Source organism: Lynx canadensis, chromosome C2 (genome assembly GCF_007474595.2).
Source record: "Lynx canadensis isolate LIC74 chromosome C2, mLynCan4.pri.v2, whole genome shotgun sequence".
NCBI classification, from domain to species: domain Eukaryota; kingdom Metazoa; phylum Chordata; class Mammalia; order Carnivora; family Felidae; genus Lynx; species Lynx canadensis.
The window spans coordinates 64,515,502-64,529,887 of record NC_044311.2 but is presented as its reverse complement, the minus strand read 5'-3'; the positions used below and the strand labels follow the sequence as shown (position 1 = coordinate 64,529,887).

At 41.0% G+C, this 14,386-nt stretch overlaps 1 protein-coding gene across 1 annotated transcript in view; it reads left to right on the top strand.

The window, feature by feature from the left end:
- The window catches only part of PLD1 (phospholipase D1), a 205,176-nt gene that overhangs the window by 131,135 nt on the left and 59,655 nt on the right, over positions 1 to 14,386 (top strand). The window contains 4 exon segments of the mRNA XM_030328933.1: positions 3,307 to 3,354; positions 3,357 to 3,434; positions 4,176 to 4,298; positions 5,710 to 5,807. Of these exon segments, the coding sequence (XP_030184793.1) occupies positions 3,307 to 3,354; positions 3,357 to 3,434; positions 4,176 to 4,298; positions 5,710 to 5,807 (347 nt within the window).

Sequence of the window (14,386 nt, the reverse complement as noted above, 5' to 3'; positions counted from 1 at the left end):
TACCTATACTCTATATTATGTTATACCGCTTGCAGGGTCTGGGAAACACCTAAACAGATCATTTATATTTGTGCAACACCAGGTGGGTTAAATAAAGATTATAACTTCTTGTCAGTTCAGGTCAGATTTTGCTAGCAAATGAGCTATGAGAAAACATTTGAATTTTCAGAGCTTTTGGGTTTTGGAATTATGGATAAGAGTTAGTAAATTTTGTGTATAGATTGAATTGGTGGGATAGATCTGTACCTGTAATGGAAGGCTGAAGGTCAGGCTGTGACCTTGAACTTCATCTATCAAATGTTGGAGAATCCTTGGTGGGTGAGGAATGGAGGTGGGATTTGGAGGAAGACAGGTGGTGGGGAGTGGGTGGAGGAGTTAAGGGTGGTGTTTTACTAAGTTACACTACAGACACAGAGAGTCTGACTAGCTTGTCCCGGAATGACAAGTGAATGGGAGAAACTTTTCCAAGGAAGAATCTGCAGAATTTCAATAGGATTTGGGAAGTGGCGACTGGGGTAGGCGGAGAAGAGAGCAAGGAAAAGAAAGGAGCCAAAGTTGATCCTGAGGTTTGAGCTTGAGTAACTATGAACAGAAAGCAGAATCTCAAGGAAGACTTGATTTTGTGGGAATAATAATGATTCTAGTGTTAAGCACATGGTTTTAAGGCCTGGTGGAACACTGGGTGGAGAAGGTTGAGGGAGGCTTTGAAGGGCTGTGGATCTGAGAGCCAAAGGAGAAGCCAGAGCTCGAAGAGCACATTTAGAAGAGATTAGGGAGAACTTTGTGAAGGAGGAGGGACTAGGAAAGAAGGTCAAGAAGCGGGGGTTGCAGTAATGGTGTAGGGGATGCAGCCTTGGCAGTCAAGAGACCATAAAAGAAGAGAGGAAGAAGCAAAGCCAGAAGACATGGGTGAAGGGCAGGAAGACACCCTTTCTAGGAACTTTACAGCCTGTGTCTGGGCCACTGAGGGATGAGGATTGCAGAAAACTGGCATAAAACCTATGCCAAAGACAAGGCAGGTACAATTATGAAATCAGCTGGAAGCCAAATGCAGACTGAGGAGGACCCCTCAGATCAGCATGGCTGATGTAAAAAGCCTCTCTTCCTGCTCGTAGGTGCTCATGCACTTCTGGGCAGCAGTCACACTAACTATGAGTCCTTGGCTGTATTGCCTTATATTTTAATTTGTTCTGGGGAAGACTGACTTATTTGGAATAATTGAGGCCATGACTGAAACCAAAACAAATTTGAATTATGAGCAGGTTGAATCCAATCAGTACCAACACAATTTTTCTGAGATGAGAATTTGCTTTGTTTTGTTTTTCTTATCATAACTGATTTTTAGGTGAAAGTTAATTTTAAACACATGCATGCATATAAATGTTAAGCTTTAGCTTATGTATATTTACCGTATATATCTATATCTATCTATCTATCTATCTATCTATCTATCTATATATATATTTTTTTTTTTTTTTTGGAATTTGACCCATGATTTACCTCATTCTTTGTTCCTGTTTCCTTTCTATCTCTCTTTTTAAAAAAAAATATAAAATGCCATGCTTATTCTAAAGATTTTACAGGTGAGCAAACAGATTGCCAGTACTTTGGCCTTTCAGTCTCAACAGAGCAGGAAAATAAATCACTGGGAGAAGTCAATAGAATGCTATTTTTAACATTATTTAGTTTTGTTAACATTTAGCACTTTTAAGACATTTTTCTTTTATAGATTATGTCAATAACCTTTGAAGGTTAATTATTCAGTTTAAGTTAGAATATTAGCAGTGTGTGTGTGTGTGTGTGGTGATTGTTTAAAAACCTTTGTTCTGCAAGTACGTATTGATTGCCTACTGAATGCCAGGAGCTACACCACGCAGTGAAGGCACACTCTCCACCCCCGAAGAGCTTCCAGACTCGTGGGGAGCATCCGTGCACAATTGTGTCACAGAGTCCGAGGCACCAGGGTGTGCAGCTACTGATGGTTCTACGGCAGTGCTAGTGGTAGCCTCACCCTTCTGGGATCTGGGAGGTACCTGTAGGGCAGGTGACAGCTATTGTAGCTCTAGAAAGCTGTGGAGTTGAGGATGAGAGGGAGGGTAAGGGCATCCGGACGGGAAGGAATAATGTGCCAACTGTACCAAGGCGTAACAAAACCACTCCTGTCGAAACACTGGGAGAAAGGTGGTGTGCACGGGGCCTGGGTTGGGGAAGAACAAAGGCCAGAAAGGGAGATTGGCATCAGTTGGGAAGAACCTTCTGTGCACACTCAGCTTTTAGGACCTGACTCCCGTGGGCAGGCAGCAGGTGATCTTAGAATGCTTTTAAGCCAATGGTATGCGTTTTAGAAAGACCATTCTGGGACATGTGGTGGTAGGGGCTGGTCCGCTCCTCTCACTGGTACGTGCTACCATTTATTCATTCAATGAATAGTTTTGTACCCAGCGTGTTTGTTAAGTGCCTCTTTTATGCCAAGCGCTGCTTTGTGATTTGTAGCTCTGCTTGTCTTCCTGCTTAGTTGTTTATGTGGCCACCATATCCCATAAATGTACAAACTATTTAAGTCGGAATTTTCACCTTAAGTAAAATGGTCCCGGCAAAGCTCTTTGTGAAATGCTGCGGTGGGTTGCTGCTTTTGCGCCTTATGTGATCATAAGCTCTGTGTGTTCTTGTGATATTTATTATGGATGTCATTTATGATGTTGGGAGTATGGAATGTTAGAGCCAAGATCTTAGATGCCATCTAGGCCAAATTCTTCCTTTTACATGTAAAGAATTTCTGACCAAAAAGATGAAGCTCGGTGGTCAGTCAGCTTGACAATCCCAGGGCAGAACAGGGGCTGTGGTGCTGATTTGAGGTTCTTGATTCTGAGATGCAAGAGACAAAATTATGTATTGGGCACGCGCCATGTTGGTTGAAGAGAGCCAAGGGCATGACTTCTTCATGGCGTTCTCCCATCATGTTTCTCTGCCTGACCTGGCTTTACTGCTCTCTCGTAGTCCCTCTCAGCAAGTTCTTTATTCATGGTTAACTTTGTGATCTGTTCTTCAGTCACCTAGTAGATGGGGAGAAGACGTTGAATTTCATTGTCAAGTAATGAACCTGATTATAGCCCCCACTACTCACTAATGGTAAACTCGTATGGATATGAAACCTCACCAGCCCACAGCCTCAGATAGAATGAACACATGCTACCCTAGTTCCAAGGCTTAAAGATAACAGTTCGGAAGTCTCTAGCCATTCAATAAATGAGACGTGAGCCTCCCTCCCTGGGGTCCACCTGAACACAGTCTCTGCTGCCTTCACAGACACCAGCTCCCTCCGCAGTTTACAGACAGGCATGGGAGAGCTCCATGGGAAACCAGGTTCTGGCATGGAAAGGATTACTGCAATTTTGTCTTCAAAGACTGGGTTCAACTTGATAAACCTTTTGCTGGTGAGTACCATGGTCGTGGGTGGCTGCTTGTGTTTTGTCTTTACTTGTCAGCATCTCAGCAAGTATGCATGTACAGGATATAATGTCCTTTATTCTGCTTTGTTTTTGTTTTTGAATATTTGGTAAAACTTTGGAGACTATGATCCGGTCATATACACAAGGACATTTCCTTGTAAGTATAATAAGAAAAGAGCATGAACACAGCTTACTGTTTGAAACCTCCAGGTTCTATCAAGGCATATTTGGGGGGTAATAATCTGTAATTCTGCAAGAGGTGACTTCCTTTGCTCTCCTTTTCTGCTTATCATCTTCATCTTCCAGCATTAAAATGACCCATTTTCAGATTATCACTGTGCTTATGTGTCTAAGAGAAGAGAAAGACAGAACTGTATATACAGCCTGAGGTTATTTCAACAGGATTAGAAGAAAAATGTAATATTAACTACACAGCCTTAGATAATTTACACCAATTCACATCTTGCCTGACTAGTGATTATGTTGTACTAAGTGAAATGGAAACCTATTGGGGGAGGAACTTGGGGGACCGTGCTCCTCAATGTAATAGATAGCTATGTTTTTCTTGGCTATAAAGGTATTGTTCTACCCAAGCAAGTAATATACGCATAGTGAACATTACCATGTTTCCTTTTACATATCATGGTTGGGGTGAGTGCTGGAATCAGATGGCTGTGTCTGTGGCACAGAAGTTAGTGATGATCCTTGCCCGGGGCACCTGGGCAGATTTCATTGACAGGCACTCCACTCCCCGGATGCCATGGCATGACATTGCCTCTGCAGTTCACGGGAAGGCAGCTCGTGACGTAGCACGTCACTTCATCCAGCGCTGGAACTTCACGAAGGTACGTGGATGGTTTTATCATAATTCAGTCCATGTAAGAGAAATAGCCTGGAAGAGGATGAGGCCAGAGGGTTGGCAAGAAGGGGCTGTGGTGGCCCGTCTGCTCTTCAGTGCCCGGTTGCCAGAGCGCCGGGGTCTGTGGGCAAAAGAAAAAGAAAATGTCCCTAAACTTTCACACCACAGGCAATTCGAAGCACGGAGAGATAGATGCTACTTTCAGGGCCTATTGTGATCTTTTTAACATTTTGGATGCTCAGTGTTGATTAAGCATCTGGTTTGGACTGATGGTCACCTAGAAGGCTGTTGTAGGGGCAAGGGCCTTGTTTGGAGGAAAGAGCTCGAGCTTTCAAGTCCTTCTCGTCCTGGCGTTGTACTGGGTTCATACTGGTCCAGGCTTCTGGAAGGAGACTCTGAGCAAAGGAAGCAGCGTGAGAAGATAGAGCCATTTTCCTTTTGTCCAGACTGTGAGTCTTTAGTACGCTTCATTACATAGAGGAAGAACTCAAGTACCTACCATCCTGGTGTCATTAAGCTTCCGTTTTATTTACTATTGAATTATGACAAGGCATTAGCGTCATTGATAATTTGGGACAAAATTATTTTATCAACAGCTTAGAGTCTCCCCTTATTTTTCATTAACGTGAGATTTTCGTTTACATAAACTTGATAACCTCTTAGAAATAATGGAAATATTTTTAACCAAAATTAAGGGAGCATGAATGAATAAATGAAGGGACATTACTTTTAATGTGCTAGTATCTGTGATTGGTTTGGGGATTTCTGTTGCTTGATACTCTGTTCCTGGCAGGATAAATTGGTAAGCCCCAAAACTTTTTAAAAAGATACAACCTTTATCTCATAAAATCTTTTTTGGGTACTTACGTTTAAAAAGTAATTCAACAAGGTAATTTATTTGGACATTGCTTCTAATAATTCTGATAAAATGGGAAATAACTGAAATGCAACATTAATAGGAATTTATGACATATGGTTCTTCTATATAATTTTCTGTGAAATTATTAAAATATAATATACAGTTATACATTGCTGTGACAGGATAGTAAGAAATCAGTTTACAAAAAAAATACAATTTTGGAATTATATACCTCTATAACTCCTAGATTACACTTAGGCTTTCTTTAAAAAATATAAAACAGTACATGCCTTACTCCAAAAGGTAAAGGAGGAAGGGAAAAAGGAGTTCTCTGCCACTGGAAAATGGAAAGAGCACAAAATAAATCATCTATTGCCTCTTCAACTAGAAACATTCACTGTTAACATTTTTCTTTTTCAAATGAATCTTAATTTCTTTTATAATCACAAAAGTAGGGAGGAATGGAAGCTATTTTCTCATCTGGATCTTTTTTTTTTTTTTTTTTTAATCTGTTTTTCTTCATTTTAGATAATGAAATCAAGTATCGGTCCTTTCGTATCCTTTTCTGCTTCCAAAATCTCAAACAACAGCCCATGAGCTGAAATATCAAGTGCCTGGGTCTGTCCATTGCCATGTACAGGTAAGTCTGGCTTTTCTTTTACACCAAATGCTCCTGGGTAGACTTACTCTTATTAGATCAATGCCTAGTACATGGCTTCATATTTTTCAGTGAGGGCCACTCCAAACCATATCTGATAGGTCTTGTAAAACTGTAGTATATTTCCTGTTTTAAAAATCTATTCCATTTATCCTCTTTTTAGAGCTCTTTTATAAATATGATCAATGCACATTTTTCCTTCCTCAGCACATGTTACATCTGTCACTCATCTTTATTCTATACTGTAGGGTGTTCATCATTATCTTTACATGTCCATCTTATTTCATCTGTATTATCAGTTTCTTTAGTGACACACTCATGTCCTTTATGCCTCTGTTTCCTCCCACTGTAGCTGTCATAGAGTCGTACACATGGTAGTTGATTGATATTTTCTCAGCTGATATAAAACAATCATTAGGAAGCATGTCCCTTATGAGAGTGTCTCACAGAAAGCATATTCACTCTTTTTGATGTATTTTTTTAATGTTTATTTAATTTTGAGAGGAAGAGAGAGCATGATCTGGGGGAGGGGCAGAGAGAGAAGGAGGACACAGAATCTGAGGCAGGCTCCAGGCTCTGAGCTGTCTGCACAGAGTCCGATGCGGGGCTTTGAACCCGCGAACCGTGAGATCATGACCCGAGCTGAGTCCGATGCTTACTGACTGAGCCACCCAGGTGCCCCAAAAGCATGTGCATTCTTAATCTATAAATCTTTCATACAATAAACTGTAAAAACTCAAAATGCTCAAAAAAATTTATATTTCTGTCTTTTGCTTCTTCTTCTTTTTTTAAATATGTTTGATATTATCCATGGTGGGTTGCAAAATGACTTAAAGGGTTAACCAATCTGGAATAACTCACCTACTTTTACAAAATATGTTTAAAAGTTTCTTTGTCCTCCATTTATAACATTTGCTATAAAGGGCCTGGTTTTGGTTCCCTCAAAATGTTTTAAGTTACATGTAAATGAAGAAATCTTATGTCACAAGGATTCTAATAAATTGTTCATAATTGGAAAATGAGGAAATAAATAGCCGTAGAAAGGCCAGTCAAGAAAGGCTTGTCCTGTAATTCCTCCTGAAGTCACTCTAGCAACCTGGCATGCAGTAAACCTGGGACTGATACCAGTTAAGCACCAGGAATGGTGGCTGATACTTCATATCTAAGAAGCTAATTATAGGTCAGTCTAATTTTAGTTCCCTCATTAACCAAAAGCCTTTAGAGGCGTTTTTAATAGAACATGATTTGCTTATTGGAGTCGCATAATTTTACCATATCCCATCTAGCCATCTCAAACTACAAATTGGAAAATTAGGACCCAGTGGGGCTAGGGGACTTGTCTGGGGTTCACCAGCTAGTTGGTCGCAGTAGAGTCGGAGCTTGAAACGCTGTTATGTCCATTGTTACCACAGCTCAAGGTAAATGAGATCATCAGGGCAGAGCTCGGCTGGGCCACCTTTGGAATTGCTTTCTGTTCAAGGTCATCACTATCAGCATCAAAAGTATTGTTTAAGTAAAGATCCACAGTCTGCTCCTGGCATCGCTAATGTGGATTTATAGAATCTGGCCATGGACTCTAGTGAATATGATATATATATGAAATGAAATGCCTAAATAGTACTTTGTACTATATACAAGTAGAGGTATTTGTATTAAGAAGTAAAAGACTTTCAGGCCATAGATCAAATAATAGAACCATCAAAACGATAAGCCACTTGAGAGGAATATTAGTTATCCCAGGGCTATAGAGACAAACTAATTTAAACTTAGACGGCACAGATATATATATGCATTCATATGTAAGTTAATGAATATTTTATGAACTGTTTAATTTTATTCTACTTGGAGGGAAGAATTACCATGCTATAAGATAAAATAGGAGCCTTCATGTAAGAAAATAAGATAATTTAAGATTTCAGACGGCATTAAAATTGACTCATGATCACTTATCAAAGTCAGCAGATGCTAATTAAGCATCTGTTAAAAAGGAATTTCTGGGAATTGTACATTGTTGTGATCAGCAAAGGAAGTTTTCTCCAATGTTGCATGTACTACATCTTCTACTATCCCTCGTTTACAGCCCTGTTTTACATATTCTCATCTGTCCCCCCAGCAAGGTACATAGTTACTCTGCATGGTCTAGTCTATAAAATGTCTCCCTTAAGTCATTTCTCTGCACCACTGGATATGGTGTTAGAGGTGGGGCTGGATCTGTGATATCTTCTGATACGCTTGTATGTTCATCCTCAATCTGCTCTGGTTGGCCTGGACTCAGAAACCTGTAAAGCCAATTGATTTGAAAGGAAGTCCACCAAGACTTACTCATTAATGCATTTATTCAGGCAACATATGTTTATTAAGTGCCATCTGTTTGCACAGTGAAGTCGTCAATGCATACTTGAGTGCTGAGGAAGACAAAAGTTCTCTGCCTCTGGAAACATAGTTAGCTGAGGGAGAGAAAGCTGCCACGTGGAAATATTCAGTTAACAATGCTAGGTGTGGCCTAGGACTAAATGCCAACCTGAGAGTTCGGCAGTAAGAGTGAGAGAACCACGTGGGTGTCTCCTGTAAGGGATAAGCCTGCCTGCTCATCCATGGGGGAACTGACTGCCGCAGGCCATTTGCTCTTGAAGAGGGAGTAGATGAAGTTGAGGTGGCATAAGGCCAGATTAGGGATGCCCTGAACTACTGACCTGGTTAATTTGGACCTGATCCTGGAGGCATAAATGAACTTTGGAACTTATTTTTCATCCAGGGAGAAGCACGATACAGGAATGCTTTATGAAAATTAACTTAGATCAGAATCTTACAAACCCAGTTTTACTCGTGAAATGCTAATAGCTCTTCCACAAAAAAAGATTCCACGGACAGATAAGTTTTTGCAGATTTTTCAAACCCAGGATTTCTTAGTGCCTTTGTTATGCTAATATGCAGCATGGAATCACTAGGAATGAATGTGCTGTGAGAAACTTCCCAAGCAAAATTGACATAGGATCTCTCTCATTTTGTCGCATGTCTATTTCCATCTCTGAACAAACACACTTTGGGACCTAAAGTTTCTACATGGGAAGAACTTAGATTAGAAAGAGAGCGGAAGCAAGGAGACCAGGAAGGAGGCTGTGGCTTTCATTCTAGCATCTACAAAGTTTGCATTTATAAATTCGTGTTCCTTTTCTTAAAGAGGACTCCCCCCACAATTTCAAGTGTTAGAACTCACAAAACCTGGGTCTCTACTGGCTGCCAGGAGTTGTTTTTCAGACCTGCCAAAATAAGTTCAATTGTGAAAACAGTGGGCGCAGCCAGACAGTGCAACTTTTTGAAGTCAGGAAAGTCTGAGATGACCAGAAACCGAAAAAAAGAAAAGAAGTGACCCTGCTCCGTTTCTCCTTTCCCGTAAAGTTCTGACCACGGTGTTGTTTCACTTCACATTTACTGTCTCTAAACGGTATTCATCTTGTCTAGACATTATTGTTTTCAAGTCATGAGTGTATGGAGCTTAGAGGCCAAAGGCAATAATCTGGCTGAATCCCTGGTTTTCCAGAGAACCCAGGAGGGAGCCAGGAGATAGGACCTGGTTGTGAAGTAGGCAACTTGATTTTTTTTTTTAATTGAAAAAAAATTTTTTAATGTTTATTTATTTTGATAGAAAGAGAGAGAGGGACACAGAGCAGGAGCGGGGGAGGGGTAGAGAGAGAGGGAGACACAGAATCCAAAGCAGGCTCCAGGTTCTGAGCTGTCCACACAGAGCCCGACGTGGGGCTCGAACCCATGAACTGTGAGATCATGACCTGAGCCAAAGTCAGACGCTTAACTGACTGAACCACCCAGGCACCCCAGCAACTTGATTTTTAAAGGGTTTACTGTCCTATTTCTAGACGCTCCACTCTGTCAGCATTGTGTGGCCAGTAGCCATAAACTCTTACATACTCTTGGTTGAGAAATTTAACACTGTTTAATAAAGTTCTTTCTTAGGGCTATTCTTTTTAAACTTTTTATTTAATGTTTGTTTCTGAAGAGAGGGAGAGAAGAGACTGCGCATGAGCAGGGGAGAGGCAGAGAGAGAGGGAGATAGGGAATCTGAAGCACGCTCCCGGCCCTGAGCTGTCAGCACAGAGCCCGATGTGGGGCTCAAACTCGTGAGCTGCGAGAGCATGACCTGAGCCGAAGTTGGATGCTTAACTGACTGAGCCATAAGGCTATTCTTTTTAACAAATTTTAATATGATTTCTAACATAGTTTATTGTTCATAATATAATTTAGAGACCACAAGGTTAATTAACTCAAAGGGAGCAAGGGGCTGGAGCAAGGGGAAGAGGTGGAATCTAGAGTCAGACTGTGTGCAAAGCCTAGATTTGCTACATGCTAGCTGTGCAACCTTGGGAAAATACTTCCCATCTCTGTTTGCATTTTCTTCGTCGATAAAACAGAGACAATAATCGTATCTGCTTCATAGGGTTGTGATGATGGCTAAATAGGCAAACCCATGCAAACTACTTAGAGGAAGTGCACTCATTGTGGATTATATCGATACTACCTTCAGTCTTCAAGCTTTCCCTAGTGTTTTCAAGACTTTGGAACAAAGAAGTTGACATTCTTCTGGATGGGTCGCTAGGCTACTTCTGTATACAAAGTCTTTATACCATATATTTATTGAAGGGGAGAGAAGCATTTGACATAATAAAGTAGATAAATAATAGGGGCAATTTGTGTTTTTTATTGGAAAAAAGGAACCCGATTATTTAATTTTTTTGACACACAACCATTGGGTTCAACCATCCTTGGTGATTCCACACCAGCCCTGACACATAGCCGTTACAGAAGGCTTGCCACAGCCTGCCCGGGAGACTGGAGCCAGGCCTGCCCCCACCAACACAGATTTCTGCTACTGAAAAAAAAGAAAGGAGAGGCGAGGGGAGGCGAGGGGAGGCGAGGGGAGGCGAGGGGAGGCGAGGGGAGGCGAGGGGAGGCGAGGGGAGGGGAGGGAAGGGAAGGAAGAAAGGAATTCATGCTGACTTCTGCAACTTCCACCAGCACTTTTAGAATAATCTTGGGTGTTTCCCCTCAGAGATGGGCATTCTCAGAAGCCTGCCAAGAACATTGAGAGAAGACAAAGCAGGAGAAAGGCATGGGGCAGAGAATTGGAGGAAAGACAGTTCTGAAACTGCTTATGCATAGACTGTATAAAAGAACTTGTTTTCCCCCTAAAAAGAACAAACTAGATTCCTGAATATTATCACTGCCACTTCAGGTAAATGACCTAGACAGAAGACATTCGACATGTCTATTAAGGTAAAAGAAAAGCCTGATGCCAAATTGGCATCAATATGGAATCAATATAGGGAACAATCTTTTTTTATTAAATTGGGCAGCTTCGTGCAGAAAAGCTATCCCTTAGACAGTCATTGTTGGGAAGTGCTGCCAAATTGAGGGAAATAATTCCACTGGAGTTAGGTCTTTGATCTCTTTGTCTGTTAAAAAATACATTAAACAGAAAAGAAACGAAACAGGCAAGTGTGAATGACATCCAAATTATATTACTGGAAAAATGTGTTTCTGCACTTGGGGAGAATGGCCAAATGACTCTCCAAAGGCTGTCAATGTAGGAATCAATGTAGATTTCAAAGGACCACAAGATGTTTTGTATTGTGAAAAAATAAAGTAGGTAGGTGAGGATAAAAAGAAAGCCACTTAACTTACTTCTAAGGCAGTTTCCTAACATGGAAGCTGTTTTCCATTTATGGACTGGGTCTTCATGCAGTAGAATTTCTGTACTTGCTACTTGGCTGGAGAAGCCCCGTGAGAGGGGAATGTTTACTCCCTGTCCAGCACTGCATTGAGCTTTTTGAGGATTATCTCCTTCAATACCGGAAGGAAGAGCCTGATAGTATGAGGCAAATTCTTGAACTAATTCCTATTTCTTGGTGCTCCTGGTCTGCTGTGCCCTCAGTATGGACTGGCAGAGTGAGGGCCAACAGTCTGAGTGCCTCCCTGGTCTCCTGGCCCAGGCCACCAGTGACCTCTGCTTGAGAGACATATGAAAAGTGCTCTGGTCCTAGCAGTCTCTGGTCCATGATTGACTTGGGAGTTTAGGGAAATAAAAAGAAATTAAGATATGTGCTGAATTTATAGGGAAGCAAAGCATAATAGTAAGAGAAAAGCAACTTGGGACAAATACTAAGGAAGTTTTGGAAGTTTTCCTTCAAGAAGAGACTTCTGTATATTCAGCTTAGGCCCACTGTATATAAGGGGATCAGGGCTTGTGGATAAAGAGAAGGTTATCTATCTGTCTGTCTGTTTGTCTGTCTTTACAAAGTGATTCCACCATTCTGTACATTACTCAGTACTCACCGTGATAACTATGGTCACCATGTATCGCTGAACAACATTATTACAGTATCATTGACCATATGTGACTTATTTATTTTATAATTAGAAGTTTGACCTCTTAATCCCCTTCACCTATTTCACCTGAGAAGGCTATCTTTAAAGCTAAAAAAATAGGACATGGTACAATGGAAAATAACTGGGTCTAGTTACGGTTTTGAGGCTAAAACATAAAATTAGAAATATGCTCTTTTTATATACTTTAAAATTGTGTATTCAAACTTGAGGTTTCAAAAGTGAGGGTTAGATTTGATTCTCAGTATATACTTGGGGTGGGGAGTAAGATGAGGCCCATTTCTGCATGTGTGAGCAAGGGTTTGAGGCTTGTCTCCGTTACATTGGTTTAAAACAAAAATGCAGGCCAAGTTGGTCAGATCAGTTAAGAAAAAGGGGAGAGTAAATCTTAAATTTAAAACAGAAGGGTCAGTCACAATGTGTTTGACCTATGTGGCTCTTTATAAGCTTTCTAGACCATCAAGCGTTTCAAGCGGTCAAGCTGATTTATAGATCACCTCAGGGTCCCTGGTTCAGGGGTAGAGGTAGGACCAAAGGGAAATCTGTGTTTTTAGTTTTTTTGTGGTGATAGATTTTAACTAATTAGGATAATAGTAAATGAATAGTAATCCCAAGTTATTTTTTCTTTGTATCACTTGAAAGATATGTTCAAGTTTAATACAAAATGATGACTTGTTAAAGTTAGATGAGTTTTCAGGGTGAGAAAACAATGCAGGCTTGGACTCCGACAATCCAATTGGTAATGCGGAACCCCCCTGTATAGGGGGGCAGCCTCCACATGCTGAGGTTTAATAGGCATTAGGGGGCTCCCCTCCACCTTGCTTATGCTGTCCTTCACGTTCTTCTTTTGGCTTACAAACATACTTATTTTTGGGGCGCCTGGGTGGCTCAGTCGGTTGAGCATCGAACTTTGGCTCAGGTCATGATCTCATAATTTGTGAGTTCGAGCCCCGCGTTGGGCTTTCTGCTGTCAGTGTGGACCTGCCTTGGATCCTCTGTCCCCCTTCCTCTCTTGGCACCCCCTCTCAAAAAGAAATGAACATTACAAAAACCAAATATGTTTATTTTAAACATTTAAAGGCCTCCATGAACGAACATTACCATTACTTTCACAGGAAAGATGGTAAATACCTGACCATGCATACATTGCCTCATGGCAGCCTTGGCCATCAACCTTAGCTTCCCTCCCCAGTGTGTCTGGTTCCAAGGGAGACTCTTTCAGCTAATTGTCCAGGAAGCCACTTCAAATTAATTAGACTTGAACCCTATTTGGCACTCCCAATTTATATCTTATGTTAATGGTTGTTAATCTTTGAATCAGGGCATAATTTGAGAGTGAGAAAGGAAAAGAAAGTATAAGGTTTCAGATTTGCGGGAAGACTGAGAAGGTTACCACCAAGGATGGTATATAATTTTGCCTGGAAGTTTTAGAGGTAGAAATCCCATACATCAAATAAATACTAATGTGCCAAATACCTACTTCTTTTTGTGTTTGTTTGACATTTATTTTTTACCCAGTAGCTGTGGGGTGTGGGGGTGGGAGGAAGGGAGGGGGGAGAGAGGAGAGAGAGAGAGAAACTAGAAGAGAGATCTCATATCTCAGTTGTACAGTGGAGGAAGAACGAGTCTCCCTGATATTAAATGACTTGTTCAATGGGAAAGAGCTAGTAAGTGCAGAGGTGTAACACAGATCTCCGATTTCCTATCTGTCCAGTATACTCTGCAATTTCATACATTGTTCCCAGAGTTATATAGAATCAATCATTATGTGTAGTGTAAGAATCTTGTCAAGGTGGCCTGCATTTTCAGGGCTATGCCCCTTAGCAATAAGATTCAACATAAATTTGAGTGAACTAACATGGAAACTTCCTTTGTGGTGTCAACACTGTGTTATTTCTACTGATGGACAATAATGCAGTTCCTTAGAGATTATGAATAAGGTATTTTCCCGTGTGGATCATATTTATTTAAATTTTCCTTAGGAGTTTTTTTTTTTTTTTAAGAGAGAAAGAGAGAAAGCAAGTGGGCAGGGGGCAGAGAGACAGGCAGAGAGAGAGAGAATTCCAAGCAGGTTCCACTGTCAGTGCAGAGCCTTTGCAGGGCTTGAACTCACGAACCATGAGATCATGACCTGAGCTGAAATCAGAGTGGGACGCTTCAAC